Raw genomic sequence first — 27,661 nt, 5'->3', positions numbered from 1 at the left:
CCGGGCTCTGCTCTTGATTTATTGGTCTGAGGCTCTCCAGATGCCAGCCTGGGCGCGCACCCCTGCGCGGGCGCGGAGGTAGGGCAGGCTGCCCCTCGCCGGGTGCGCCCTGGGTCTCCTCTCCGCCCGCCGGCGAGGGGGGCACACCGGACCCCTCTGGTGGCTGCGGCTGCAGAGGGCGGTCACTCTGGGGACAGGGTGGTCGGGGCCTGGCGCGGGCAGCGAGAACAGATAACCTCCCACCCCCAGGATCGCTGTGCGGGGTGTGGACCCCCTCTTGTCCGCTGAGGAAGGGGACCATGGCCTGTTTGTGTCGTTCCTGGCCAGCCTGCCCCTGCCCGAGGCCCCAGGGCCCTGCCACCCGCCCATACCCCACTCGGCTACCGCAGGGCAGCAGGAATGCATTAACAACCCTATTTCAGTTAAAAACTGCTCTGCTGCAGCCTGGCTCAGCAGGCTGAGAGGCAGAGCTGGGAGCCGGGTAAGGGGGCAGCTGGGGCGCAGGGCTCCTTTGCTCTATTGGGGGAGGGCCTGTCTTCAGAAGCATCTGGGTACCAGGTGGCCGGAGGGCAGGGCGCAAGCTTCAAGGTGCCCTGGGGACACAGCCAGTGCCCCTCACCCCTGTGGGCGGTGCTGGGGTGCATGCGGGCGCCGGCTTGGGCATCGCATTCAGAAAGCAGACCAGGAGGGGCGGGGGGCGTGCAGGCTGTCCAGGAGGGTGCGGTGGGGGGGGGCTGGGCTCTGGTGCCTGCTGGGGTCTCGGCCTTCAGGAGGCCCACGTCCCTGGAGGGTAAGGCACAGAGTTTTGGTTTCCTGGGGGCCCTCTCCCGGCCAGGCCCTGGAGGAGCCCCGCTCAGCTGCACGTCCGGCGGCTGCGGCTGGGTGGAGGCCGCGGGCGCTCTGCTCTCACTTGGCTTTGGGCTTACGGCTGAGGCCTGTGGGGAGCGAGAGGAAATGGCATCATTAGGAGCAGACTTGCTGGGGACAGAGCCGAGGTGCCTGCGTGGGGGTCACCAGGCTCCTGCTGCCCCTCCGCCACTGCCCAGGGGCTGCACTGTGTCTCCTTGGGTCCACTCTGACCCTGGACCCTTCCTCCTGCACAGCAAGACTTCCAGGTGCGAGATGCTGGCATGACCCCCAGCTCCTGTCCATGAGTCCAGTCCAGACCTGGGCCCGTAGCGCATGGTCCACCCTCCCCGATCTCCAGCACTGCTGTCTCTTGGCGTGTCCCCAGCCGTGACCCTCCCGGTCCCTTACACTGTCTTCACCTGGACAGTTCTTGCCACCTGCATCCCCTCCCCCCCCAGCTGGCCTTGCAGGTCCCCTGCCCGGTAAAACCCTCTGGTCCAGGAGCCCTAGCTCAGCACACCCACCAAACACGCGCCCCCCCCGCCCCCCCCCCGCCACACCAGAGCCAGGCCCATCGCAGGCCCCCATGGGTCTGGGGCAGACTTGAGTTTGAGGAGCAGGCTTGAAAAAGATGGGGCACAAAACGAAGAGCAGAAAGGTCAGAAGTCACTCAGTGGGGCGCCTGGGTGGCTCGGTCAGTCTGACTGTTGATTTCGGCTCAGGTCACAATCTCACGGTTTGGGCTCTGTGCTGACAGCTCAGAGCCTGCTTGGGATCCTCTCTCCTCTCTCTCTGCTCCTCCCCCATTCTCTCTCTTTCTGTGTCTCAAACAATAATAATTTAACTTAAAAAGATAATCTTAAGAAAGGGGCGCCTGGGTGGCTCAGCTGGTTAAGTGTCTGACTTCCACTTAGATCATGATCTCAGGGTTCGTGGGTTCGAGCCCCGCGTCGGTCTCTGTGCTAACAGCTCTGAGCCTGGAGCTGCTTCCGATTCTGTGTCTCCCTCTCTCTCTGCCCCTCCCCTGCTCATCCTGTCTCTCTCCCTCTCTGTCAAAAATGAACATTAAAAAATTTTTAAAAATAATCTTAAGAAAAACATTCAGAGCAGGGTTCTGGCCCAGCCCCACTGCAGGTGCCAGGACATGGCGCCAGGCTCAGGGGGAGCCCAGGGCACCGCACAGCAGGGGTCTCTGAGTCACCACCTTAACCAGGTAATAGGCATCAAGGTCACTGACCACAGGGACGTGGCCCCGAGCCCTCCTGGGCTGCTCTGGTGGGGACACACGTCACGGATGCAGAACTCCTGCCCAACCACCACCTGGAGCCACGTGGGCTGGGGGCAGTGGGACACACGTGGGGTGAGGCGTCTTCCACAGTTTCAGGGTCACACGAGACAGACTGAGGTTGGAGGTCTGGTCCTGGGGAGGACCTCATTTCCAAAAAGTCCAAACCACGGCCATGAAAGGTGTGACGGGCCTGCCTGGAGACACCCGCCTGGGGAAACGCGCCTGGGGACACCCGCCTTGGGGACACGCGCCTTGGGGACACGCGCCTGGGGACACCCGCCTGGGGTCACCCGCCTGGGGACACCCGCCTGGAGACACCCGCCTGGGGTCACCTGCCTTGGGGACACGCGCCTGGGGACACCCGCCTGGGGTCACGCGCCTGGGGACACCCGCCTAGGGACACCTGCCTGGGGTCACCCGCCTTGGGGACACCCCCTGGGGACACCCGCCTGGGGTCACACGACAGACCCTGAAACTTCCTGGGGCGTGGTGGGAAGAGCAGCCTTGCTCTTAGGAGACCTCTGAGGTCGGGTTCAGGGGCCAAGTGTTATGATGTCTAGAACTTTCAAATTGAAAGTTGAGAACAAGGCAGCAAGTGCTGATCATTTTGCTATTTTTTGTCAGATTTTGCCATTTCGGGGTGGAGGGTGGGTGGCATTCATTATCATCTTGCAAACTTCCTGTTGGGTTGGCGTTTTGCAAATAAAAGTCTGAGGAGGCAAGGAGGACGGGGCTCCTTCCTCCTGCCCCCCCCCCCGAGATGAGGGCACCTGGGAGGGCTGTGTGGCAGCAGGGGCAGCACCCTGGCCCTTCACTGGACAGTGGCCACACGTGGCCGTGAGCCACCAAACCCACAGACCACACGGCCCACCTGTCCCCTACACCCAGGGCCAGCAGCGGGGACGGATCCCGACTTCTGAGGGACACACGGGTGACGTTCTAGCCCCGTTTCACACGAGAGCCCCGCTCGGGAAGTACGCGGGAGCAGACAGGCTGAAGGCTGTACCCGACCGTGAGGGTAAACTGTAAAGAGGGGTGCACCTGGCTTCACTCCTGCCCTTGCCTCTTCTGGGCACCGGCCGAGGCCTCGGGCCTGGGGCGGGGAGCCGGGCCGGCCTGAGCAAGGCCGCGGGTGTGTGAGAACCTGACGGGCCGCCACCCGTGACAAACCGGATCGGCATCCGCTAACACAGTCGGGAGCGCAGCAGGGCCCCCGGGCCTGGCTGTCTGCACCCGTGAGCCTCTCAGGCCTCGTCAGAGACACGGACGGTCCCGCCCATGCTTGGGGGCCTGGTGCTGTCGACCCATTCGTGGGCTCCAGGACCGGCCCCCCGGGGAACGTGTGGCCCGACCGGGGCTGGGTGTGCCTGTGGAAGGGGGGCGCCAGCCAGACTGGTCGGGACAGGGACCCAGCGGCCCTGCCCCCGGGAGGCACCCGGGTGGGTCTTGTCCACCCCGCCCTCTCGAGGCCCCGAGCGGGGCGCACAGCTCCGAGGTCGCACCTTGCCGCAGCGGGGCCGCCAGCTAAGCGAGGCAGGGGTCCCGAGCGGGAGGGCGAGATGGAGGGCCAGCAGGTCCCGCCACCAGCGGCAGGGGGCGCAGGGGGGCTTGGCGCCAGGCCCGGCGGCTGCAGGGAGCGGGTTAGAGGCCCCGCCTCCCTGCCACGTTAGTGCGGGGCGCCAGGCGGTACGTACCTTACTGAATCACACAGAGCCTTTTTGTTTTATTATCGTCAGAGTCAGGGACAACCTCTGCTTTCAAATAAGAGAAACGCACTCAACGGCTTATTCTCGGTCATCCCTGAGCTGGGAGCTGGGGCTGCGCGGACGCCGAGCCAAACACGGCTGGGCCTCACGTGGCCCCCGGCCACACCCGCCCCGCCTGCCCCTCCCTGCCTGAGGCCGCGTGGAGCGGGACCAGCGGGTCAGGGGCACGGCCACACGGGCAGCGGCGCCCACAGTCGCCCCTCCCGCGTGCAGAGGTGGAAGGGCTGTGGCTTCCTTCCCTCTGCGGTGGGGGCGGGGGGAGGGGGCCAAACGGCCGCTGCAGGGAGAGACTCGGGGCCCTGGTGGGGGACAGATGGGCTCTGACCACACACCAGTGCCCCCAAGCCCCGTGTGGCCTGCCACCCCAGGTCCCCGGTTTCGGGGGCACGAGGGATGATGGGAGGGGACCCCCAGTTACCTTCCTGGCTCCTTGAGGGGCGTTTCTTCCTCCGCTTGCCTGTGCCCTTTGAGGCTCGTTCCCGGGGCCTGGGGAGGGTCCCGGACCCCGAGGAGTCCATCGCCGTCTCCTCAGAGAAGGACCTCTCCAAGGACGTGTCCAGCGCAGAATCTGGGGCCGTGTCCTCCTGGTCCTCTGCGACACCGTGGTCACGGGTGGCCGTGGCCTCCAAGCTGTAGACCGTGCTGTCGGCCTCGGCCAGGCAGGCGTCCCGAGGGGCCTCGGGGTCTCCAGCGGCTTGGTTCGACCCCATGGCCTCGGGGGGCCGGTCACCAGAGAGCCTGAGAGGCTCCAGGGCCTGAGCTCCTCCCAGCAGCACCGGCCAGGCCCCCGGGGGGAGCGGGGAGCCCTGGGGGTCGTCTGTGGCCAGGACGTCGCTGGCATCGGTGTACCAGGAGGAACGCCTCTCCGGGGCCCCCGGCCCGTCCTCCCCTGACGGCTCAGCGGTGGGCTGTGGGCCAGGGGCCGGGGCGTCCGCGAGGTCCCTGCCGTGGGGCTCAGAGGCGGGACGACTGGTGCCTCCTACAGGGTCCCTGGTGGTCACTGTGGACGCGGGACACGGCAGCTGAGGGTGGCGCCCAACTCCCAGGTCAGCCCGATGGCGCCCGAGCGGGGGACGGGCCTCCCTCCGCACGCGCTTCTACCCGGACGCCCCCAGTTCCGCCCCAGAGTCATCGCCGGCAGCCTCCCGCAGGGGCTTCCCAGGGGACAGGCCCCAGCATCCTCTGTCCGCCCGCCATGAGGGCCTATTTCACCCCCGTCCCTAAGCCCCCGGGGCAGCCGTGTGGCGTGGACCCTCCCTGACCCCCGAGCACCCCGGAGCTCCAGGGACAGTGTCAGAGCCGCACTGGCGCGTCCCCCCCCCCCCCCCCCCCCGCCGCCTGGGGCTGTCACACCCGCGGGGAGCCCTCTGTTGTAGCAGAGGCATCCCAGCAGCAGAAGGGGGAGCCCGCCCTGCGGCCCCGCCTCCCACAGCGAGGCAGCTGAGAGGGCTTCCTGGAGGAGGCAGGAAACAGTGATGAGGAGGTGGGAGCCGGCCTCACCTGGTGCCTTGTCCCTCACGGGGTCCACGGCAGCCGCCTTGCCGCTCCCCTCTGCGTCCCCTCGGCCACGGGCCGTCTTCCGCAGCTGGAAACCCTTCCGGATGTCCGCCAGCAGGGCGTCAATGACACACACTTCCTCCTGCTTCCCGACTCCCCTCCTGACTGAGAAGCCCGGAGACCCTCAGAGAGGCGGCTGGTGGGTCCCCGGAGCCGCGCAGGCGACCTTGCAAAGAAGCCGACCCAGAGGGGTGGGGGAGGGGCAGGAGGGGGCCTCACCGGGCTTCCCGTCCTCGCCCCGCGGCCTCCGCGCCTCCTCCTCCGCCAGCTGCCGCTTCCTCGTCTCCGCCTTCGCCGCCTGCTCCTTCCGTTCCTTGTTGTCCTGCGCGGGCGGGCACGGCGGGCGCCCGTGAGCCCGACTGCGCCAGCCCGGCCCCGGGCGCGCTTCCCCGCCTTCCCCGCGGCGGGCAGGGGCCGCGGGCCCACCTTCAGGGCGCGGATGAAGAGGTCCCGGAAAGTCTTCAGGGTGCAGAAGGTGTCCTCCAGGGAGAGCAGCTGAGAGTCCTCGCACAGGTAGCTGGCCAGCTCCCGCTTCTTCTGCTCGATGGCCCGGAGCACCGCGTCCAGCGCCCGGGAGGCCTCGATGCTGGCCTGGGGCGTGGGGGCGAGGTCACGGCCCTGGGAGGGCCCCACGGTGGGCGCCGCCTGCCGTCACAGGGAGCCAGCCCAGCAGGGTGACGGCCACCTGCACAGGCCCCACTGCGGCCCCCGGCCCCGGCCTCCCCTGCGCCCAGCGGGCCCTGCCCGGCCGCCCCCGCGGCCGCTCCCCGAGCTCGGCCCTGCTTGCCTGGAGGCGCTGGGTGTACTGCTCCTGCACCTCGGGGAGGGAGGAGGACACCTTCCGCTCCATGTCCAGAAGCTTCTTCAGGTTGGTGCTGGCCTCTGAGCGGATGAGCTCAAGGTTGATCCTGCAAAACACCCGCGAGCCCCGTGGGGTCAGGTGACAGCTGGGGTCCAGTCTTGTGGGGGCAGAGGGGGCCCTCACCCTGCACACCCGTCGGCGCAGTGGGGGACCCTGGACTGTGCACCCACAGAGGCTTCTAGAAGCACATCACAGCTCTGGGAAGGGCCAGGCAGTGCTGGGGGGGGGGGTGCCAGGATAGTGACCCCAAAGGCCCAGCCCATCGTCCTGTGTGAGCCTCTGAGAAACGTTCTGCAGCTCTCTGACCTGACGACCTTCCGCAGCCGCGCGTCCCTGGGGTTGGGAGGCCCAGGCCACCCTCCCCGAGCTGCACCTCTGGGCCGAGTGACCCCCAGGGATGCAGCCCCACCTCCCCGGGCCTCCGTTCTGCCCATCTGTGCAACGGGCCTTCCTCACGGGCTGTTGTGAGGATCGACCTGATAAAGGGGTGGTGTTGAACTGGCTCCTGGTGTGGCCTCCCTTCCAGACCTCCACTTCCTCCTCTCAATCACCTGGGGACAGGCCACCAGACCACGATGGACCCAGGGTCCTATCTCAAGCTGAAAGCGAGCGTCTTGTGGGCATCTGGGGGCCCAGCCTGGTCCAGCCCCCTTACTGGGCAGGCCCAGAGGCGGGGGTCCTGGTGCGGGCAGGGGAGACGGGGGGGGCGGGGGCACATGGGCACGTACCCCGCTGCCTGGGAGGGCTGCTCCAGGTCCCTCGGGAGCTGTAGGAGCCCTGGGTGGCTCTTCTCCACCTCCTGCAAAGGGACGTGTCCGGTGAGTGCGCTGTGGCCACACGCCGGCCCCAGGCACAGCGGGCCCCGCGGGCGCACCTCCAGCACGTGGTGCAGCAGGGTCACGCGGCTCTGCTGGGACTTGGTCTCCGTGAGCTTGAGCAGCGTGCTGATCTTGAAGCCGTCGGCGTCCCCCGTGTGGCTGCCCTGCGAGGGCGGGGAGTCAGCGTCCTGCCCCCGGGGGGTGCGGGTGCAGCTGGGGGCGCGGCCCACTTACATAGTTGAGGAAGTTCCCTATTTTCAGGATCAGCTGGCAGAAGACGGGCAGCCGGTGGCTGGTGAGCAGGCCTGCGGGAGGGCGCAGGGCTGAGGGAGAGGAGGCTGCAGCGGGGGTCTCAGTGCCCCTTCAGCCCTGTCCCCCATGCTCAGGGGTGCAGAGCATGGCTGCACCCCCACGTGAACAGCCTTGGGGACCTGGGAGCAGGTGACACACCGTTAGCACTCACTGAACCCTCACACCCTGGGGCACGTGACCCCCAGCCCTTTCTGGGGGTGACGGTGCTGAGAGGAACCTTCTAGATGGTTGTCGCCGTGGCCTCCCCGGTTTTTAGCTAACTGTGGGGCTTCAGGGAGGTGGCCCCTCTGGCCCTGCAGCCAAGACGGGAGGAGACGTCCACGGCATGTGGCCCTGCCCCGTGGCCGTGGTGTGTTCCTGATGCTCCCTCATCTGGAGAAAGCGGTGAGTCTGTGTGCGCACGTGTGCGCGCGTCTGGGCGTGTGTGCACATGACACGCATCTGTATACGTGCGTGTGTACGCGTGCACATGTGCACCTGCAGGCGCAAGAGTGCCTGTGTCTGGTGAGGGGGCCCCTCCTCCTCCTGGTGCCGAGCCCCCCCCCGGCTTTGCCTCCCACTCACTGTTGCAGGCGGCGAGCACCAGCTGGGCCTTGGGCTGCAGCATGTCCAGCACGACGGCCGTGCCCTCGCAGAGCAGCATGCACTCCACCCGCAGCTGGTAGCTGGGGGCAGAGCAGAGCTCAGGGTCCGGGCCCCCTGCCCGCAGCTGGGCAGCTGCCAGGGGCGGAGACACAGAGCTTGGGAGGGTCCCCCAGCCTGTCTCTGTGCAGCACACATGCTCCGGGGCCACAGCAGGATGTACGCAGGGCCCAGGAAATGGCACTCCGGACAAACTCTGGGCGCTGCAGAGGAGGGCGGCCGCCTCCCTGCGCGGCACCCCTCGCTCTCGGATCGGGGCGATCGGGGCGGAGCTCCTCACGGGGTCCTGAGGGAACGGCGTGCACAGCCCCACCCCCCCTCGAGGTCTGGGCCCACCTCCCCTCAGCCCCTTCCCTGCTGGCTCACCAGGGAATGCCCAGCAGGAGGAGGTAGAACTGGTCGCCGTTGGCCAGCTTGGTCCGATCCTCTGTGAACGCACGCAGGTTTTCCACCTGCAGAGAAGAGGGTACCCCTGGGGTTCCAGATCCTGAACCTCCCAGGAGGCCCCCTGCACCGTGTGGACGTGTGTGGACCAGCTCAGGCCGGCGCCCGCTCACGCCCAGCGCAGCTCCGCACGCCGAAGCCCTCCTCCCCACTCCCCTGTACTGCACCCCGCCCCGGGCACGGCAGCCAGTGTCTTGCCCTCTCACCACGTGCCCGTGACTCACCTCGTGCTTCTCGGGGAGGAGCTTGAGGAGCTGCTTGAGGACCTCCACGTCGAATTTCGAGGTGTCCCCAGCCCGGATCATAGCGGTGACATCCTCGTTGGAGCTGCAGGTGAGAGGGGGTGGCTGGGGTGGGAGGAGAGGGGCCTCGTGTGGGCTCCTGGGGACCCTGCCAGTGGTGGACTGCCCTCGGCCTGAGACATCTCCGCCAGTCACACCTGTGAGGTTGCCGCAGCCCAGAGAAGGCGAACCACCTGCCTGGGTCACACAGTAAGGAGGCTGGGGGCTGAACAGAGCAGTCTCTGCCTCCCCCTTCCAGGGGCTGCTCACGACCGGGCGGTCTGGCTCATGCATCCCCCGGGGCTCCCTGGCCAGAGAGCCCAAGACCTGTGGGGGGCGCTGCGCTCTGTGCCCAGGGGTCCCAGCTGCTGTCTGGGTCTCCGGATGGGAGATGCACTTCCCGGGAGCAGCCTGCAGAGGGCACTGCAGAGCCCGGATGGGAGGTGCCGGTGAGGGTAGGGGGCTGGGCAGCAGCGGCGCTGTGCCACTCACCATCGAAACTGCTTCAGGAAGATGTTGAGGTTCAGGCTCTTCTTGGAGTCCAGAAAAGTGATCTGGAAAACACCCCCGGCCTGGTGTTGGTGCCCGGGGAGCCCCAGAGGCCCCTGACCGAGCCCCAGCCCGGCCCCACCTCTTTGGGCTCCTTCCTGGTCGGGGCCGCCGCTTGCTCCTTGGGCTTGGCCTCCGGGAAGCAGAAGAGCCGCTCGATGCTGGAGAAGTCCGGCTCCACCACCTCGGGCTCCAGGCTGCTCAGCAAGGCCCACATGGAGCTGTGCTCTGTGGAGGAGGTGCCCTGGTCAGGCTCGCGCCACCCCGGGGCTTGAGGGACGCGGGGAGCCCTCCTGTTGCCGTCACGCCGTGTGTATGCGTGCGGACGCCCGTGTGCCCGTGACCCGGCCGGGTGGCAGGAGGCCCCGGCCTTGACCTGCTCTGAGCATCGGCGCCCAGGGGCCCGGGCGTGTGGGGCTGTGGTGTCGGAGCTGCCCATCAGCTTGCAGGGGTGCGTGTGGGAAGCGAGGCTTTTCAGAGGTGACCCTCTGACCCGTTCCCGCCAGCCTCCCCCCACCCTGGATGGACGCATGGACAACGCTCAGCGGGGCCCATGCTCTGCACGTGGCCCCTGTAGGCCAGAGGCTCATGGGCCTGAGGTCAGCCGCGGCGCCACGACCCCCGTGTCCTGCCCAGACCTCCCAGGAGCTGAGTCCAAAGCAGAGACCACACGGCCCTGGGCCACAGTCGGTGGGGGGGACACGGAGGGCCCAGGAGTGAGCACATAAACTATAGCAGTTCCGGGCCAGCAGGGCCCAGCCCCTGCCTCAGGCAGGAAGCCACTCACAGAGCCAGGGCAAAGGGGGCCAGGGGGGAGTCCTCACCTCGTCCCACATCGGAGCTGGGGGAGGCCCTCACGCCACATCAGAGCCTGGGGGGGGCCCCTCACCTTGTGCCACATTGGACGGCAGCTTCTGCCAGTTGAGTTTCTTCATGCGCACAGTGGGAGCGTGCACCCGCCGGTGGCTTGGGACCAAGGTGGAGCCCAGGCTGGAGCCCACGTGAGCCACGATGACCTCCTCCACACCGATTGAAGACGGGCCAGAGGTACCCGGCAGGGGTGGGGGTGCAGGGGGGCCCCCATCTGTGCCAGGCAGTGGGGGTGGGGGTGGGCACCCCATGCCGGGGAGCGGTGGAGGTGGGGGAGGTAGGCCCCCGCTAGAGGCAGGCAATGGGGGTGGTGGAGGGGGTGGGGGGGCTGGGGTCCCCAGGCCTGGCAGTGGGGGAGGGGGAGGGGGCCCTGCAGTGCAGCCAGGGAGTGGGGGTGCAGGTGGGGGGCCTGGGACCCCCAGGCCTGGCAGTGGGGGAGGGAGGGGAGGAGGTGGTGGGGGGGGAGGCGGAGGGGTCCCCGTGGTGGAGCCAGGGAGTGGGGGTGCAGGTGGGGACGGGGCTTTCAGCTGTGGAGCGGTCACGTCCTCAACGACATGCAGGCTGCTGAGATCAGCCTCGGGCTGCGGGCCCTCCACCTCGGCCTTCGGGGCCCCACTGTTTTGGGGCACGCTGCCCCTCTGACCCTGGCCTAGGTCAGCCTGGACACTCTTGTGGGCCTTGCTCAGGGAACTCGGGCGTGGCCGCCCCTTGACAGACAGGAGCCGCTCCACCATCTCTTCCAGGGTGCATTCCTGAGCTGGGGTGGGGGGTCGGGGTCAGGGTCAGGGTCAGGGCAGAGGAGGTGGGCAGGGGGCGGTGGGAGAGGCGTGGCCACTGCCCTCAGGCGGGGGGCAGCTACCTTCCCACAGTGGTCCGAGACCCCACCATCTGTGCAGCACTCGGGGGTCAGGGAGGGGGAGGCAGGAGGGCCGTGGGCACGGGCGCCCCCGCTCGGCCCCACCTGCTCACCGTCACTGGCCAGGAGCACGGCCCGGTTCACCAGGGTCTCCAGAGCCTCCCAGAGCAGCTGGCTGGAGGGGAGGGTGGGCTCCAGGTAGAGCAGGCCCTGCAGCACGGACAGCAGCTGGGCAGATACTGGGGAGCAGCTCACCTGGGGGGCGGGGAGAGGCTGGGTCAGTGGCCATGCCCTTCCCAGGCGCACCTCAGCGTGCCAGGAACATCCACCCCATCAGCACTCTGTGCCTTGCAGGGGCCCTCGTGACGAGCTGGGGTCACAGTTCCCTGACCGTCGCACCGGTGACACTGGGGGTGGGGCCACTCTCCCTGCGGGGGGGCTCCTCGTACACTGTGGGACGCTGGTCCCTGCCCACTTGAGGCCAGTAGCACCCTTTGCCCCACTGTGACAACCCTAATGTCTCCGGATGTTTCCGGATGCCCCCTGGGGACACTTGCCCCTGTTCCTCGAAGGACAGAAGGTCCCGGCCAGGGAGGGCCCGAGCTGCACCAGGGCTCAGCCTCCTAGCCTCCTGCTGGTCCCGGAGCCCCTCGGGCCCTTGGACGGTGGCCCGCGTGCCGGGGCCCAGGACCGTCCCGCCCCCTCTGGGCAGCCCTGGCCTTTACGAGGCTGTCGTCCTGGGCGCTGGGGCCCTGGCTCTGTGCCTGTGACAGCCTGGACCTGCCCCCAGGCTGCCTGCTCCAGGTCCTGTCTCCTCACTGCTCCCTGATGCAGCTCCGGGTCTGGGGTCTGGCCCCCCTGCTCTGGTCGGGGTGAGGCCTGGAGGGCCGGGCAGGCAGCCGCGTCCCAGCCCAGGAGCCTAGGTGCAGTCCCTGGTGGGGTCCCCGCCCCGGCGCACCTTGTGGAACACGGAGGCAAAGACCTCCTGGTGGCTGTTCATGTTGATGCCACCGCAGACTCGCAGGAGCTCCTCCTCATCCTCGGCCTTGGCCTCCTCGAAGGCCTCCAGCTGGATCAGCAGGTCGGCGTCCTCCAGGTCCCTGGGGCGAGAGGGGCCAGCGGGCTGAGGCCACTGCCCCACCGGCCTCCCCCGACCCTGGCTGGACGCGTGGACAACGCTCGGCGGGGCCCGTGCTCTGCACGTGGTTGCTGTAGGCAGGGACAGCTGGGCCAGAGGCTCACGGGCCTGAGGTCAGCCGCGGCTCCACGACCCCCGGGAAGGGGAAGAGCAAGCTGTGACACCCGCAGGGAGAGATGCAACCCGGGGCGGGGGTGCATGCTGGAGTCGGCCAGAATGGAGGGAAGGCCTGTGCCCAGGCCACACTGAGGGCCCCCCACACCCAGACCGCACTGGGGGGGTCCCCCCATACCCAGACCACACTGGGGGGTCCCCGCCTGCACCCAGACCGCACTGGGGGGTCCCCGGCTGCACCCAGACCGCACTGGGGGGTCTCCGCCTGCACCCAGACCGCACTGAGGGGTCCCCCTATACCCAGACCACACTGGGGAGTCCTCGCCTGCACCCAGACCACACTGGGGGGGTCCCTGCCGCACCCAGACAACACTGGGGGGTCCCTGCCTGCACCCAGACCACACTAGGGGGGCGCCCATGCCCAGACCACACTGAGGGGTCCCCCTTGGCCTGCACCCTGACTATACTGGGGCCCACTGGGGCCTCTGTGAGGGGCAGGGCTTCTGGGCTTCTGGCCTGAGGAGCGGGAGCTCGGGCATTCACTGGGTCTAGGACCCCCCAGTCACCTAAGCCTGGCCAGTGAGCTGCGCCCCTGGCGACAGGGTGGGCCCCTCTTGGCACCCAGCACACCTCAGCCTGAGCTCAGGGTCAGTGACATACACAGACCCAGGTTGGTACCCTGGCTCCCTGGTCCCCAGCTGGATCCCTGGGGCTGGGGTCCCACCCAGGAGAGCCGGCCTGAGAAAGCTCAGGACAGGGGTTCTCAGCTACATGGATTCCCGGGTACCCAAATAAGTTTGAATTTCAGATACCCAACCAGTGACCTTCAGCATAAGTATATCCTATATGGCATCTGGGATATACTTACACTGAAAGAGCCCTCCTACTCGGCTAGCTGTCCTGCACTGCAGGTAGCACCCCTAGCCTCCAGGGGCAGCTGCCAAGGCCCCAGGCAGGGAGACCCCGCATAGTGGCCCGTCTGGCACACTGCGCTGTCACTGGGGCCTGGGTCCGGTGGGCGGAAGTCCCCTCCTGCCCTTCTGGAGGTGAGAACCGTGCCAGGGACTCACCGCAGCCGTGTCAGAACGTCCAGCAGCTGCAGCCCTGGGGGGGACGGGAGGGGTCAGCGGGCCTCAGGGGCTGCTCCAGCCTGCCCCCGCCCCGGTCACTGGCATCTCTGGTGCCTCCCCTCGGGTCTCCCCATGGCTGATTCCCATCACCCGGAAGGTGGCGGGAGGGGGACTCTGCCACGCCTGCGGGACACGCGGTTGTGCCCACTGAGCGCTCATCGCCGCGACTGGCAGGACTGGGGCTGGGGATCAGCCTCACCCCGAGTCCCCCGGGGGGAGCAGGTGGGGGCTGCTTCTACCTCCTTCCTCTGGGGTCCTGGGGTGGGGGGCGCGGGCCAGGCCGGCCACGGGGCACCGGCGGCGGAGGCCCAGGGAGGCCACGGGGCTGCGGGCGGTTACCGGTGAACTCCCCGCGTAGCTGTGTGCGGGTGCGCAGGTCCTCGGGGCCCAGGATGATGGCGTTGATCACACTGAGCAGGGTGACCACGTAGGGCACGTTGTCACTGTCCGAGAGCTCGTTCATGATGACACTGAAGCGGTACTGCTGGCTGCACACGGTCTGCAGGATGGGGTGGGCGGGGTCAGGGCGCACCCCAGGCCCACCGAGGCCCTAGGCCCCCGAGGCTCACCTTGTAGTGGTCCAGGGCGTCCAGGGTCAGCACGTGGCCCTCGGGCGAGTAGATGCACAAGGCAGCCAGCAGCTCAAACACCTGCTTCTTGACCATCACGTTGGATGTGTCCAGAGCTGCCAAGGGCGGGGGGGGGGGGTGGGGGGTGTCTCAGCGGGGTCCTCCTCCTCCTCAGCGGCTCATCACCACCCCCGCCCCCCCCCCCCCCCCCCCCCCCCCCCCGGGGCTGTCTGACCTGGACTCACACTCCCGCAGGTGGACACCAGAGGGCGCTCTGCACCAGCCCACTGGCCACCTCCAGGCTGGCCTCCCCAGGTGCGCAGACCCCGCAGGGAGGGGCTTGCGGGTGGGGGTCCGCTTGGGCTGGGCCTCAGTTCTGAGAGGGGTCCCTGCTGGATCTGGCCCCATGTTCTCATCAAACTCAGTACCAAGTGTGCTTACGACAGCCTGCGATGCCTCCCGGTCCTCACGGCCTGAGCTGGCACGGGGGGGGTGGGGGTACAGCCCAGCCCAGGCTGCGCAGGGCAGGGATCAGGAGGCCTGTGGCTCGCTCACCCACACAGGCACTCGCCCACCCACGGGCCGACTCACCCATCACTGCCCCTCCTGGAGCCCCAAGCATCGGTGGGACCGGGTGGCTCCCATGGGGCAGCACAGCTCGGCAGGCAAGGGACACACAGTGATCCTTGTTCACTAAGGGCCACCTGAGGTTGCTCTCAAGGGCTGAAGACTAACCCTGGGCGCGGCCTTGGGGGACTTCCTAGAGGAGGTGTTCGTGAGTCAGAACGTAAGGAGTCAGCAGGCACACAAAGCCTGAGCAGGAGGCTGGGGGCTGGAAGGGGGAGCCCCCTGGGGGCTGGACAGGGCACAGAGCGAGTAGGGGCAGGGGTGCGGGGGAAGGTGGAGGAAGATGCCATTGGCAAGCCTGGAACTGAAGGGCTGTGGTTCCAGTCAGGGTCAAAGGGCCTGGGGCGGGTGGGATGTCAGCGGGACTTGGGTTTTGTGAGTCCAGCTGCCAGGGCAGGCACCTGGGTGGCGGGTGGTGGGTGTGGTGTAGGCCAGAACTGGGAAGGGGTGCGGCCCCGACAAGCACAGGGCTGGATGGGGAGGCCAGGCAAAGTCACAGAGCAGAGGGGGCAGCGAGGTGCAGCTGGTGGAGGACCGTGGCTCCAAGGTGACCCGGATATCTCGGGCCTGGGGCGAATGGGAACCTGGTTCCTCCTCCAGGAAGCCCTCCCTGGCTGCCCAGCTGAGTCCTCTCCCATGACCCCAGCCCTCCTGCTGTCCTCCATGGCCTGGAGCCTCACGCAGAGTCGCTAAGGGGTGTCTGTGGCGGTCTGGCCGCCCGGTGGCCCCCCGTGGGCCGCGGCTCACCCAGGGAGAGCTGGCGCACGTAGGCCTGGTTGCTGAGGATGTACTCGACGCCCTGCTGCGAGTTCAAGACAGCGCGCACGCAGCTGATGCAGGTGAGCTGCAGGAGGGCGTCGGCGATGCGGGCCACCCCGCGGCCGGACAGGCGCGCCAGGGCCTCGAGCAGCAAGTCCAGGCCGCTCTGCTCCAGGAACTGCACCATCCAGCCGCCGTCGCTGCTCTCCAGGCGCTTGCGCAGCCCCGAGTAGTTGACCACGGACGGCATCTGCAGCAGCCGGATGCACAGCTCGGGGTCGGCGCTCTCCAGGTTGGCCTCCGTGGGGTCCGCGTCCTGCGCCCCCAGCTTCTCTTTCAGCACCGCCCACTTGCGCTGCGCGCCCTCCTTCACCGACATCTTGCCGAACTGCGGGGCCGGGGGAGGGGAGCGTGAGTCCCCAGCCCAACCCGGCCCCCCTGGGGGGTGTCCCCGGCCTCAGTATCCCCACCTGCCCAACGGGTTTGCCCTGCGTCCTGCTCACACCGGGCTTGCCGAGCGGACGCTGTGGGCAGACCCGCGTCCCACCAGGGCTGCCACCGCTCCGGGGCTTCCTCCGTGCCAGGCGCTCCTGGTGCCCACCCCCGACGGAACCGCCGCAGCAGCAGGGCGGGCAGCAGCACCGCCTCCCTGCCCACCCGAGGGCCTCAAGGCGGCTATACCCGCAGGAATACCACTGACCCAGCAGTGATGATGTAACGAAAGTGCCATCTCCCAGGCTCCCTTATCTTGTCCCAGAGCCTTCCCCTGCCCACTGGGCAGGGCAACTCCAGGCCCTGGGCGCTTCTGGGGGTGTGCTGGGGGAGGGGCTGACTTGAGGGTCATGCCCGGTGCCCACGCAGTCACGGCCTTCCCCGGGGGGAAGCAGCCGCCCTGCCAGGCCCTGGCTTCCGGGGCCCTTCGTTTGCCAACCGGTGTGGACAGAGCACCAGATGTCCCCCTAACGCACACCTCTCCCCTAAAGAGGGCAGGCTGTGCCTCTGTCCCCCAGCAAGCTCCCTACTCCAGGCCCTCAGTGGTGACGCCGTCCTCAACCACGGCCCCTGGGGACTGGCCTCAAAGGTCAGGGGCAGCCCAGGCTCTCCCACGACCATGTGTGGCTCGGGTCTTATATTTAGAGCCTGAGAAGGACACATGGGGCTGCGAGAGGGAGCCCAGGAGCCAAGCGTGGCAGTACCCCCGCGCCCGGGGCAGCCACCGCCAGCTCCAGCCCCCCAGCCTCCCGCCGCGCCCACGTGACAAGACGGGAACCAGGGAGGTGCCCAGAGAAGCCAAGTCACGTGCCCACCGCCCCCAAGCTGGGAAGGGCAGAGCTGAGTGAGACTGGACCCCAGTCCGAGGGGGGCTGGGAGAGGCCGGCCTGGGATCTCAGGGCTGCGGGACCTGGTAAGTGGCGGCGAGACCCCAGGGGCCATCTGAGGTCACACAGGAGATGGAGGCCGAGCGGGCACGAAGAGCCCAGCGGCCTGTCCCTGGCTGGGCTGTGGGCCCTCTGTGCTCACGGTCGGTACATCTGGAGGCCTCGCACCCCCTCTGCCTCGGGGAGTCTCGGGTATCGTCCCTTGGGCTTCCGGAGCCTCTGGCCCCCTCCCCTCCTCCACCGGCCCGGCTGGCCTGGCACCTTTCAGCATCCCTCCTGTTTGTCCATGCCAGGAGCCCAGCGCCCCCACCCAGCCCTGGCTGACTGCCGGGAAGGCCCCTGGGGTCCCCCAAGGAGGCGGCTGGCGGGGAAGAGCGGCTCTGGCCTGCGTGTGCACCCAGCTCTGGGCTCACCGGCCCTGAGCCCCCCTTCCGTCGCCCGAACCTCTGGGTCAGCCTCCTGGAGATGCCCTGAGAGGGAGCGGGTATGGGCATCCCTGGGTGGCCGTCACCCTCCCCCAGGAGCCCTTACAGCCCTCCCTGTGACTGCATGGGTCCCCTGCCCCCTCAGGCCTGACCCTCTCGCCCTTCCCCCACCGTCCACTCACCCAGATGCGCAAGACCTTCCGGCTGCCTCTGCCCACCCATTCCAGGCCCTGCCTCGGGCTGTGCCGCACACTCTCCCCTCTTCTCATCACTGACCGCTGTGCTGCCCGCCTGCGGCTCTGGTCCCTCCTGGGCAGCCTCCCGGTGGCAGGGGAGGGGCCGCTCCCACCACCATGAAGAGCACACACTGCCACGCACCTCTGGTGCTGCTGCCTAGATACAGCTGGGCTGCCCGGCCCCACCCCCTTCCTTCCCCGCCCCTGCCCCGCCCCACCCCCACCAGCCGGTCCCTGCTTCCCTGGCACAGGCTCAGTGGCTGGAACACGAACTCTCCCAGGCCGGGCCTCCAGCATCCGAAGAAGTGTCGTCCCCAGCCCAGAGCCCCAGGGGTCGCTAGATGCAGAAAACAACCTCCCGGAGCCAGCCGGCATGGCCTCAACGCCCCACCGGGCATTGCCCAGTCCCCTCTGTGCGCTCCCAGTTCCCGGGGGCCATGGGCTCGCTACCCCCAGAGACCCCACCTGTGGGGGCTCCTTTGGTCTGTGGAGCTGGGGTGGGTGGGACCACAGTGGCAGGTGACCAGCCCATCCACCTGCCTGTCCACGAAGCTGTGTGCCTTGGAGCTGAGTGTCACAAGCTGGCCATGTGCCACAAGGCACTGGGCAGTGGCCCCGCGTGGACAGGGCGTCCAACTAGGGGAGTGAGCCCAGTTGGGTGGGGTCACTCTTCCCCTCCGTTAGGCCACCAGGCTGCCCAGCCTCATCCAGGGCTGTCTCCCTAGAAATGTTCAACTGCCCTTCAAGACGAGCTCCTGAGTCCACGGATGGGCTGCGGCCGGGCCAGATATGAAGACAGGACTCTGACCACCAACTGCAGCCCAGCCCGGGAGGAAGCCGGCTCTCCCCGCTGCAGACCTGCCGGAAGTCGGACCTCTATCTCGGACAGCCACCCACCCTGGGACGGGGTCCCCAGTGGCTGGGGCTGGGTGACCGCTCCCACAATTCTCGTTGCCACTTCCAACTGTGGACCAAGCAGAAAGCCGTGCGTGCTCCCCGAGCAATCACGTGGGCTGCCTCGCTTCCCCAGACCTCCGGCTACCCCCGAGCCCCCTTTTGACTTCCACAAAGCTTTCTATACACAGAAAACACTTAAATATTAACATATACATTCTACAGTGCACATGTGTGTACTACTTGTACACATCCTATACACTCAGATATTGTACGTACTGCATAGTGATAATTAACCCGTGTATTCCTTAGTACATACACACACTGCACAGTAGGTATATGCACATCATCTTACACACACGCAGTAAGCATGCAACATGCATGTGCACCACAGGAATACCTCATATGCGTGCACGTATCACATGCAGTAAGCATGCACCATGTATCATGCATGTGCGCACTGCACAAACACCTCATGTGCGCACATTGCACACATGTAGTAAGCATGTATCGTGTAACACGCATGTGCGTCCTACAGGAATACCTCGTATGCGTGCACACAATATTACACACACGGCAATGATTACATATAAGACGTATAGATGTGGGCCGTCTGCCTGGCTGGCTCAGTCAGAGGAGTGTCCGACTCTTGATCTCAGGGTGGGTTTGAGCCCCACGTTGGGTGTAGAGATTATTTCAATAAATAATAAATAATTATAAAATAAAATGTTAATAATTTGAAAAAACGAATGCTTGAAAATACGTATAGATGCACCACATGCATACACTACGCACGCGCAGGAAGGTGGACATACACACACATAGCAGAGACCGGAAGTCTCCCACCCTCCGGCCGCCTGGAGTCTGTCCAAGCGGCGGTGACCCACTCCCCGCCTGAAGCGGCTCAGAATAAACGGCCTCTGCCGCTCCCGGCCAAACACTTCCGCCCGAGCCCCGGGGGGAGTCGGAACAGCGAGGGGCCTGCGTGGGCGGCAGCGCGGACGGAAGCGCGGCTGTGCGCCGCGGGGAAGGCACGCTGCCCCTCTGTTCGCGGTCGCCGACGCGGCGGTGGCTGCGGGGCCCCGGCGGGCGGAGTGCGCGCCCCGGGGCGCTGTGGCTGAGGCCACGCGGGCCCCGGCCTCCAGCCGGCCCAGCCGTGCCCAGCTTGTGGGCTGGGCACCGGGCCCCCCCGCCAGCCCGGGCGCCGAGACAGGGCGGGGTCGCTGGGACCGTCGCATTCCCGGCCCCGCGGGCGGGGCTGGGCCAGCCTGCGGGGGCGGGGCCACGCGCTCGGGAACGGGGACCCGGGCCCCCCCGCGGGGCGCGGCCGGTGCAGGAATGTTCGTTGGCACAAGTTTTGCAGCCGGCACCACCCGCTGAAGAGCACGGGGGTCTCCTCGGTTCGGGGCCGTGGCCTGTCCCCAGGGCAGCTGGGGGCGCCCCTCCGTCCCCAGCCCCGCTCCCGTGGAAGTGTGCAGAGGAAGAGGCTGCGGCTCCGACCCGAGCGGGAGGCTGCCCGCGGCTCTCCAGCGTTCCAGTTTTTCTGCCAGTAACGCGGGGTTCCCGTGGGGGCGGGGCCACGCCTCCCCTCCCAGACTGTGACCCCCGAAGGCCGGCCTCGGTCGAGGCTCTCCTGGGTCGGCCCAGGGCTCACCCGCGCTCAGGCGGCGCACACGGGCAGCCTTGGGGGCCCGGAGGAGACTGGACGCTGGCCCCCTGCACGCCCATCTGCTCTCCGGCGCGCACCTGCATCCCGGCGCCCACAGGCCCAGGCAGCTGTGCTGACTCATGGCGCGCCACCGCCCCTGCCTGTCTGTCACGTTGTGTGCAGGGGGGCGGGGTCAAAGCTGCCCCCAACCCGACCTCAGAGGCACCCCCGGATACGTAAATGGGGAAACTGAGCCAGAGCCGGAGAGCCCCCCACCCCCAGGCCGGGCTGTGTCCGGCTGCTGAGCGTCCTGGTGCCAGAGCTCTGCACGCTGGACCCGGGGGGGGGGGGGGGGGGGGGGGCTCCTGCTCCGTGATCCTTGCGAGGGCGTGGGGACCTGGGGTGGCGGCGAGGGCCAGGGAGGGCACAGGCTGGGGACCCGGGCACCGGTGAGAGGGGCTGGCTGCTGTGGGCAGGCAGCTTCAGGGCGGCCCTGCCAACATCCCGAGGGGCTGGCACTGCTTCTGGGCCCAGAGCCAGTGAGGGCGGGGGCGGGGTGCAAGGAGGGAGCTTGTCTTCCTTGGGGAAGGCGGGTAAACCGGCAGGAACGGGGTTCCGGAACTGAAGGCAGGGGCTGCCACACTGTATTTTTAGCTCCGAATTTTTCCACTGCCTGGTAGCCCTTGGACTGTGCTTCCCGGAGCTGGGGGCAGCCAGGGCCCCGCAGTGCTGGGGACCCCTGGGGCCGATCCCACTCCCCTCCCTCCCAGAACCTGGGCTCCTTATGAGCCTGTGGGGCACACACCACTTCCCCACCAGCCTGCAAGCTCTCAAAGGGTTGCGGGTCTGGGTCACCTGCCCTCGGGCTCATCGGGTTAGGGGCCCCGGCACGGCGGGCCTTGGGGAAGGAGGAACGCCTGAGTGCCTGCCCATCACAGGCAGAGTGCAGAGGACCTCGGCCAAGGGGCAGTGCCCTCCTGGCCCCCCCGGCCCCCCCTCGGCCTGTCTCACGCTCCAGCCCCCTGCTGCCCGCTGTCCCAGGACAGGCTGCAAGACCCACGCCCCCCGAGCCCTCGGCTGAACGCTGTGTGTGAGGACGGCGGCTGGGCCACAGGGCATCAGCAGTAAGACAGAAGGGGCGGCTTGGGGGCGGGGGGCGCCGAGGCCTTCACAGCAGTGTTGGATTAAAAACAGAGACAGGAAGTAGGACACCAAGCCGTACTGTGTAGGATTTCAACCATAAAACATATCACACAAGACACACGCCTGAATGCTAACAGAAGCTGCATCTGGGGTGAATGTGGTCTTTGTCATAATTAGAAAGAGAGAAAGAGACCATGACAGAAAAGGCCCCAAATCTCAGAGGGAACGGAGCTCAGCTCAGGTCACCAGGGAGGCAGGGCAGAGCGCGCGGCTGGTGTCCTCTGGCACTACCGCACAGTGTCACAGCCAGGCCCGGCGGAGGGGCGCCGAGAGCCAGGGGACACCACCGGTCAGGGAAGCCAGGCCACTGGGCCGCAGGCGCTGGGGGCAGGTGGGAGTGAGGTCAGACACACAGAGCCCGGGCGCAGCCTGTCTGCATCCTCGGCGGGTCCCACCCTCCTGGGTTAGGAAGAGAAGCCACAAGAAGGGCCGGCCTGGTGTGGGGGATGGACCTGGGCAAACAGGAAACGCCGGTGCGAGGGGGGTGGGGGCTGGTGCCGCCCCCGCCCCTGCCCTTCCCCATCGCTCCCTGGGAGGAGGGTGTTTGTAGCAGACCCCAGGCCGGGCTCCGCATGACTGCATTTCTGGGACCAGGCTGGGGGGGTCTGGGAGGCCCCCAGACTCCAGCGGACGGCTCACTGGGTGAGGGAGGGCAGGAAAGGGTGGAGGCACCCACGCCAGGAAGCCAAGCTTTCGCTTCCACCTGCGCTGAGGGCTCGCGGGGACTGGGTCCGCCCGCACCCCCTGCGGCCTCCACTCCCCCAGCTGCTGGAGGGCAGGCCCAGCGGGAGCCCCTGGAGGGGCCTGGCCGCTTCTGACGCTCCCAGCCCTGGTCCGGCGCCTGGCGCCCGAGGCGGGGGGAGGGGCAGCACAGGAGAGTGGCACAGGGTGGCGGAGGCTGGCAGCGAGGGCCACTGCTGCCTTCTGTGGCTGAGCCACTTCCAACAGTGGTGCCCGAGGGGAGGGAGAGGTACAGACCTGTGCTGACCGTGAGGACCGGGCTGCCCCCAAGTGTCCGAATCCGGGGCTGCTGGACCCACTGCAGGCCCCAGCGCCCGCCACAGCCTCCGCCGCGGGGGCTCTGCTGGGCCACGGGAAGACCTAGGCCACCAGAATCCCTCCTCCCTGGGTGCTGTCCCCTGAGATCAGATCAAGCTCAGAGATGCCTCCTCCAGGAGGCCCCGTGTCCTGCCCTCTGGAACGGCCTCTCCCAGGCTGGGAGGGCCCTCGGTGCCCAGGCGGAGAGGGGCTTGCCAGAGACCTCAGGCTTCAGGCCCTGTGTGTGCTTGCGGAGGCCTCGGGGGGCCGGGGTGGGGCTGAAGACTGCCCGCTGCCCGCCCCGCCGCCCCTCTGCCCGCCCCTGACCGGGAGGACAAAGCAGTGGATTGAGGGTGGGGGAGGGGCGGCGCGGCACTGCCAGGGGCTGTGGCCAGGGCCCCGGGGGGCAGAGGACAGCTCAGGCTCTGGGTGAGATCAGGCTGTGCCGCTGACTGCCCGGCCATGGCCCCCTGGACAAGCCACAGGACCCCCGGAGCTCTGGCTCGGGTCCTCAGACGGGGACGGGCAGGTGGATGGCGGCCCCTGTGGCTGCTGACAGAGCAACGGGACGCCGTCTGCAAGGCCGGCAACGCGGGAGCGCTGTGCCCACCTGCCTCCCATCCACCGCGCCCACCGCCAGCCCCCCTCAGCCAGGCTACCAGGGCCGGCATGGAGCTGAGATGCGGCCCCTCCCGCTCAGCGTCCCCGGGCCGCCTGGCTCAGGGACCCAGTGCCAGCGGCCTGGCCCACCCGCCCGGGTGCATGAGACCCAGGGTGTCCAGCACAGACACCCCAGGTGCCCATGCTGGTGGCACAGGCCAGGCCCATCGGGGGCTTGTTTTTCTCATCTGTAAAATGGCTGGGAAGTTCTCCAGGGACACTGGGTGGGCTGAGCCTGTGGCGCCTGCCTGACCTGCGAGGCCCCCCCAGGGGGTGGACCCCCCACCTCCTCTCAAGAGTCATCTCCCAGGTCCCCCCTCTGGGCCTCCCTCCCATTGCCCTGCCACGTCCTGAGGGCGGGCCCCCACCTCCACGCCAGCCCGCAAGCAGCAGGCAAGGGCAGTGGTGGGCACCCAGTCGGCGCAGGTGGGAGGCGGGGAGGGCGCGTCTTCTCCCCACTGCCCGCTGGGCCAAGTGCAGACGTTGACCTCCCTGCTGCTGCGGGCAGACGGCCGTGTCAGGCTGTACTTGGAGCAGACCGGGGACACAGGCATGGGGACCTGGATGGTGGCGGAAGCAGGTCGCACACTGAGGTCACACCCAGGCCCGAGAGGACCCGGGGCCAGGCACAGGTGGAGAGACTGATGCCCTCTGACACAGCAGGCCGGGGCCCCTGCCGGCGTCCACACCCATGTCCACCAGCACTCCGCAAGGCCAAGATCAAGCTCAGGGACAGAAAGCCCTGCCCCACAGGCTGTGTGTGTGTGCACGCGCGCGCGCATGCCCATGTGTGTGCATGTGTGCACGCTCGCGTAGGGGTGGGCACTGACTGGCCTGGGCATGCTGGGGGTGGGGCAGTGCAGGGAAGCCACCACCCAGGGCCGTGTGTGTGTGTGTGTGTGTGTCTGGAGCTGACGTCGAGCCCTGGGTTAGCCTTAAGAAGATTCCGCCTCAGTGGCACTCTTGCTCGGGGTGGGCCCGGCTGGCCTCACGGGAGTAGGTGGCCCTCGGTCCACCTTCCCACCTTCCAGCTTCTCTTCTCCCACTTGGGCCGGGCTCACGGGAAGCGGCGTGGAGGAGGGTGCCCCAGCAGCACACGGGGCGGGTGGCCTGGCGCGGGCAGAGCGCACCCTGTCCTCAGGCAGCTCTGGGTTCTAGTCCTCCCAGAGGCAGTGACCGCCCCCCCTCCTGCCCACATGGGCTGCTCGGGAGTCACCCAGGTGGGTGCCCCAGGCCTGCCCCCTCCCTTGTTGGGAGGCCCGAGGGTGCTGCTTGGCCAGGACGAGGCTCTCCCATTTCCAGAGTAGTGGGGACAGGGGACGGGGCGTAGCTTGGCCTCCAGGTGCGCCCCGGGCCGGCCAGTTCTCACCCTGACCCCAGGAAAGCACTTTCTGTACGCCTGCGCTCTGGCCACCAGAGCAGGGAGGTGAGCCCGGAAGCCCGGTGCACACAGTAGGGGCTTTATAAAGCCCTGTCAGAATGGCGTCCTGTCAGAATGGCACCACGGACTCTACGAGCCAGCAACCCTGTGCCTCAGTTTCCTCTTCTGTAAAAAAGACGGACATCACAGACCCCGCGCTTCACCAGTTGGGCATGAGGGCTGGAGGCCGCGGGGTGGGAACACCCGGGCGGGTCCGTTCCCTCCCCCGTTCATTCACCGGTTCCGCTCACAGACTCCGCTCAGGGCCCTGGACCGCTGCGGTGCGCAGGCCGGGCTCAGGGCTCGCTCTCAGGAGGCTGTGGTGCACTCGGCAGAGGGGAGGCCCTGAGCAGCCCACACCTTGCCTACTCACCCCTGGGGAAGGTGCTGTGGAGCCGGCACGCAGGGGTGGGCCCTCCTGGGAGGAGAGGCCGGCCCTGCCCCCTCTCTCCCTGCCTGGCCAAGGCGGAGGCCGGCAGGGTCCGGAGCAAGAGTTTCCCTTGGTCTGGAGCTTTCTCTGCGCGCTGGGTAGGTGGGCAGCTGGCGAACAGACCCCATGCCAGCTCAGGACTCGGGCTGTTCAGAGGTGGGCCCGGCAAGGCCCTCCTTGCTAGGGTGAGGCTGGTGGGGTGGGGGCCTCGCGCAGAAGGCCACACAGTCAGATGCACTCTCACACCCCCAGGGACCAGGAGATTGCCTGGCACACACACTCCCTCCTTTATAATGGGTAGAAACCAGCCTCCTCATCCTGGACATCCAGGGCCCCCTAGGTCTGCCTACAGCCTGGCCTCAACCTTCCAATCCCGGCCTGTCTCCCCTAGACCCACTTGGGTCCACTGCCTTTCCTGACCCACTGTGTCCAGGAGGCCTTGAACCATGCAACTACTAGACCCCTGCTGGGTGCGAGATACAGTGGGGGAGGGGCAAGGCAGCTGAGCCAGCCTCCCCCCCCCACCCGACTGTGCCTCCTGGTTCCTCCTCTGGGCGCCTCGGAGAGTGCCCACACCCCAGTCCAGAGCCAGGCCGGCGGTGGCAGCCACCGGCAGGCAGCACCCCGATATTATCCAGCCACCAGCCACCCCTCCCCCGCCCTCACGAACCTGCTAACTTTTCCAGCCTGGAATCAAGTGCACTTTGAGGAAAGGCGAACAGAGTCTATTTAAGGTTAGGAGCTGGCGGTCCCGGAATGTGAGGTGTGCAATTAGCTCCGACAGCCGTCAGCACCTCCACAAAGTGGGGGCCCTCACCTGACGGTTAACTCTTTGCTGTAAAGCGGTGGGACCTCGTGGGACAGGCCGCCTGACTGGGTCCGGGAGGGCAGCCCCACCTGACTGCTCGGTCCTCTCCTGGGCAGGGACCCTCTCCCTGTCTGCTGGCTGTGATGACCTGTCCATCATCCCCGAGCTCCTCGGTGGGGCCAGGACAGGGCACAACTGCGGGCTACTGCTCCAACTTGGCTTTTCCAATGGAGAGCTGCTGCTGCCCCGGTGAGGGATGGGGGCAGTGCGGGGCCCCAGGCCCAGAGCCAAGTGCTGATACCGGACACCCCAGGGCTGCGGCACCCTCTCCCCCAGCACTCCCTGCCCTGGGCAGTGCCGTGAAGGGGGTTGGGGCATCTGCTCTGGGTCCAGGGAGGAGGTCCACACCTGAGCCACTGTCCCCACCCGTCAGGGTGCAGATGCGGAAACGACATCTGCCCAGAGAAGGCAAGCGTCCTGCCCGGGACTCGCTGCCGGAGGACCAGGGGGCAGGGCTGGTGGGAAAGGAGGTTCCCAAATCCAGCTCCCGTGTGGGTGTGCCTGACTCTCTGTGTGTTAGAGCAGAGCACCAACGCTTGTGGTCACACCTGCAGCCCCCATGCAGCCTGGGGCCCTGGGCTCCAGAACCCCAGGAGGCTGGGCAGTCAGACCCCCCCTGGACGCAAGGCTCATTCCTCAGGCCCCTCCCCAGGAAGGGGGTCTGGGGACGGGACTGGAGGAACACAGAAGCAGCCTCCACCGGGAGAACCCCGCGCAGTGATGGGGGCTCTCGCTCCTCCGAGGCCTGCGGGTGCCAGGGTCCCGTGTGCACCCACCTGCGCGCCTGCAGCTAAAAACACAGCAGCACCGGGACCCCCAGCCCGCGCGTACCTCGCGGGGCCACCACGCTGCCGACCCGAAGTTGAAGTTTATTTTCCCAACTGTGGCTGATTCATGGTCAGGATGCGGCAGCCGCGAGAAGGGGAAATTCTGCCGTCACCGGGCGGGGCCCTGGCTCGACTGACCCCCCGGCCCACCACCGTGGCCAGTGCGTCCCGGCTGCGTCTCCCGCCGGGGTCGGCAGTCCGGGATGAGGTGAGCCCCGGGGCCGGGGTGTGTGTGTGTGGGCGGGGGGGCTCCCGGGGCCCCGCCGGGGAGCTGGGGGCCCGCCGCCCAGTGCCGGCACCTGGAGCGCACCCCGCGCTGCCCCAGCCCCCCCTCCCCAATCCCAAGACGCCCCCTCGCTCCGACTCAGTTTCCCCGGCGACTCCTGGGGCGGGGGGCCCAGAGGCGCGGACTTACCCAGCGGGGGTGCAGCGGCGCTCACTCCGGTCCGGCCAGGGGCCGCGCGAGGCCGCCCACCGCGGGCTCCGCACCGCTCGGGCTGGGTTGGGCTCGGGCTCCCGCTCCGCGGGGCGCGCGGAAGAGGAGGTGCCGCCCCGCCCCGGCAGGCTGGCGGCCACGTGGGGAGCGGGCGCGGCCGGGGGGCGGAGTCGGGGAGGGGTCGCCGGGAGGCCCCGCCCACCCCGCCGCCCCCGACCGGCGCGCGCGCTGGGAATCTCCTTTCGCCCGGAAAGACCCTGGCGGCCGCCAATCCCCGAGGTCGCCCCTTCGCCACCCTGCCGGCCTCGCTCCTGGCGTCCGGGGGCGGCGATGGGTGCGGAACACGCGGGGCGAGGCCTAGGAAACATCTGGAAGCCATTTTCCCCACCTCAGACCTCACTGCGGACCCCCTCCTTGGTCTGCACTGCGCCCCATCTTGTCACCCCCCCGACCCCTCCTCCAGGTCCAGGCCCAGTGGCCGGTGGGCTGCCTCCCTGGTGTCGTTTATCTGCCTGTGCCCCCTGCATGGAGCCCCTGCCCTGGCCAGCTGGATTCCAAGTCCCCCCACCCCCATCCCCAACGTAGGAGACGGCTCTTTCCAGGGCTCTGCTATGGAGAACGCCCCCAGCTTTCCGGGCCAGCCCCTGCAGCCTCCTCCCCGCAGCCCTCCGGGAACGCTCCCACATGGGGTCTGAGTGGTCTCCAGGCTGCTCCCACTGGGCCGGGCCGCGCAGGCAGCAAGGCCTGAGGGAGCTGCCCCTGCTCC

General features: G+C 68.0%; 1 protein-coding gene across 3 annotated transcripts; it reads right to left on the bottom strand.

Annotated features, from left to right (window-relative positions):
• Window positions 1-27,020, bottom strand: INF2 (inverted formin 2). Of its 3 annotated transcripts, XM_039255793.1 has the most exons (23): window positions 26,875-27,020; window positions 15,420-15,819; window positions 14,046-14,161; window positions 13,816-13,975; window positions 13,417-13,450; window positions 12,053-12,194; window positions 11,208-11,349; window positions 10,258-10,995; window positions 9,451-9,596; window positions 9,312-9,373; window positions 8,763-8,865; window positions 8,461-8,546; window positions 8,017-8,117; window positions 7,375-7,445; window positions 7,197-7,304; window positions 7,051-7,121; window positions 6,248-6,368; window positions 5,887-6,051; window positions 5,680-5,782; window positions 5,404-5,565; window positions 4,322-4,903; window positions 3,832-3,888; window positions 1-935 (listed from the first exon to the last, which is right to left on the bottom strand). In XM_039255793.1, the coding sequence occupies exons 2-22, from the start codon at window positions 15,808-15,810 to the stop codon at window positions 3,833-3,835; spliced, it is 3,660 nt and encodes a 1,219-aa protein (XP_039111724.1). In that variant the 5' UTR covers window positions 15,811-15,819; window positions 26,875-27,020; the 3' UTR covers window positions 1-935; window position 3,832. The 3 variants fall into 3 exon arrangements, with proteins under 3 accessions (XP_039111724.1, XP_039111723.1, XP_039111722.1); XM_039255791.1 differs by lacking the exons at window positions 1-935; window positions 3,832-3,888; window positions 26,875-27,020 and adding exons at window positions 3,895-3,987; window positions 17,418-17,435; XM_039255792.1 differs by lacking the exons at window positions 3,832-3,888; window positions 26,875-27,020.
• Between the last annotated feature and the right edge of the window lie 641 nt (window positions 27,021-27,661).

The sequence above is a fragment of the Hyaena hyaena genome, unplaced genomic scaffold (assembly GCF_003009895.1).
Source record: "Hyaena hyaena isolate Hyena2069 unplaced genomic scaffold, ASM300989v1 scaffold_546, whole genome shotgun sequence".
Taxonomy (NCBI): Eukaryota; Metazoa; Chordata; class Mammalia; order Carnivora; family Hyaenidae; genus Hyaena; species Hyaena hyaena.
This window is presented reverse-complemented; position numbering and strand designations above follow the sequence as displayed.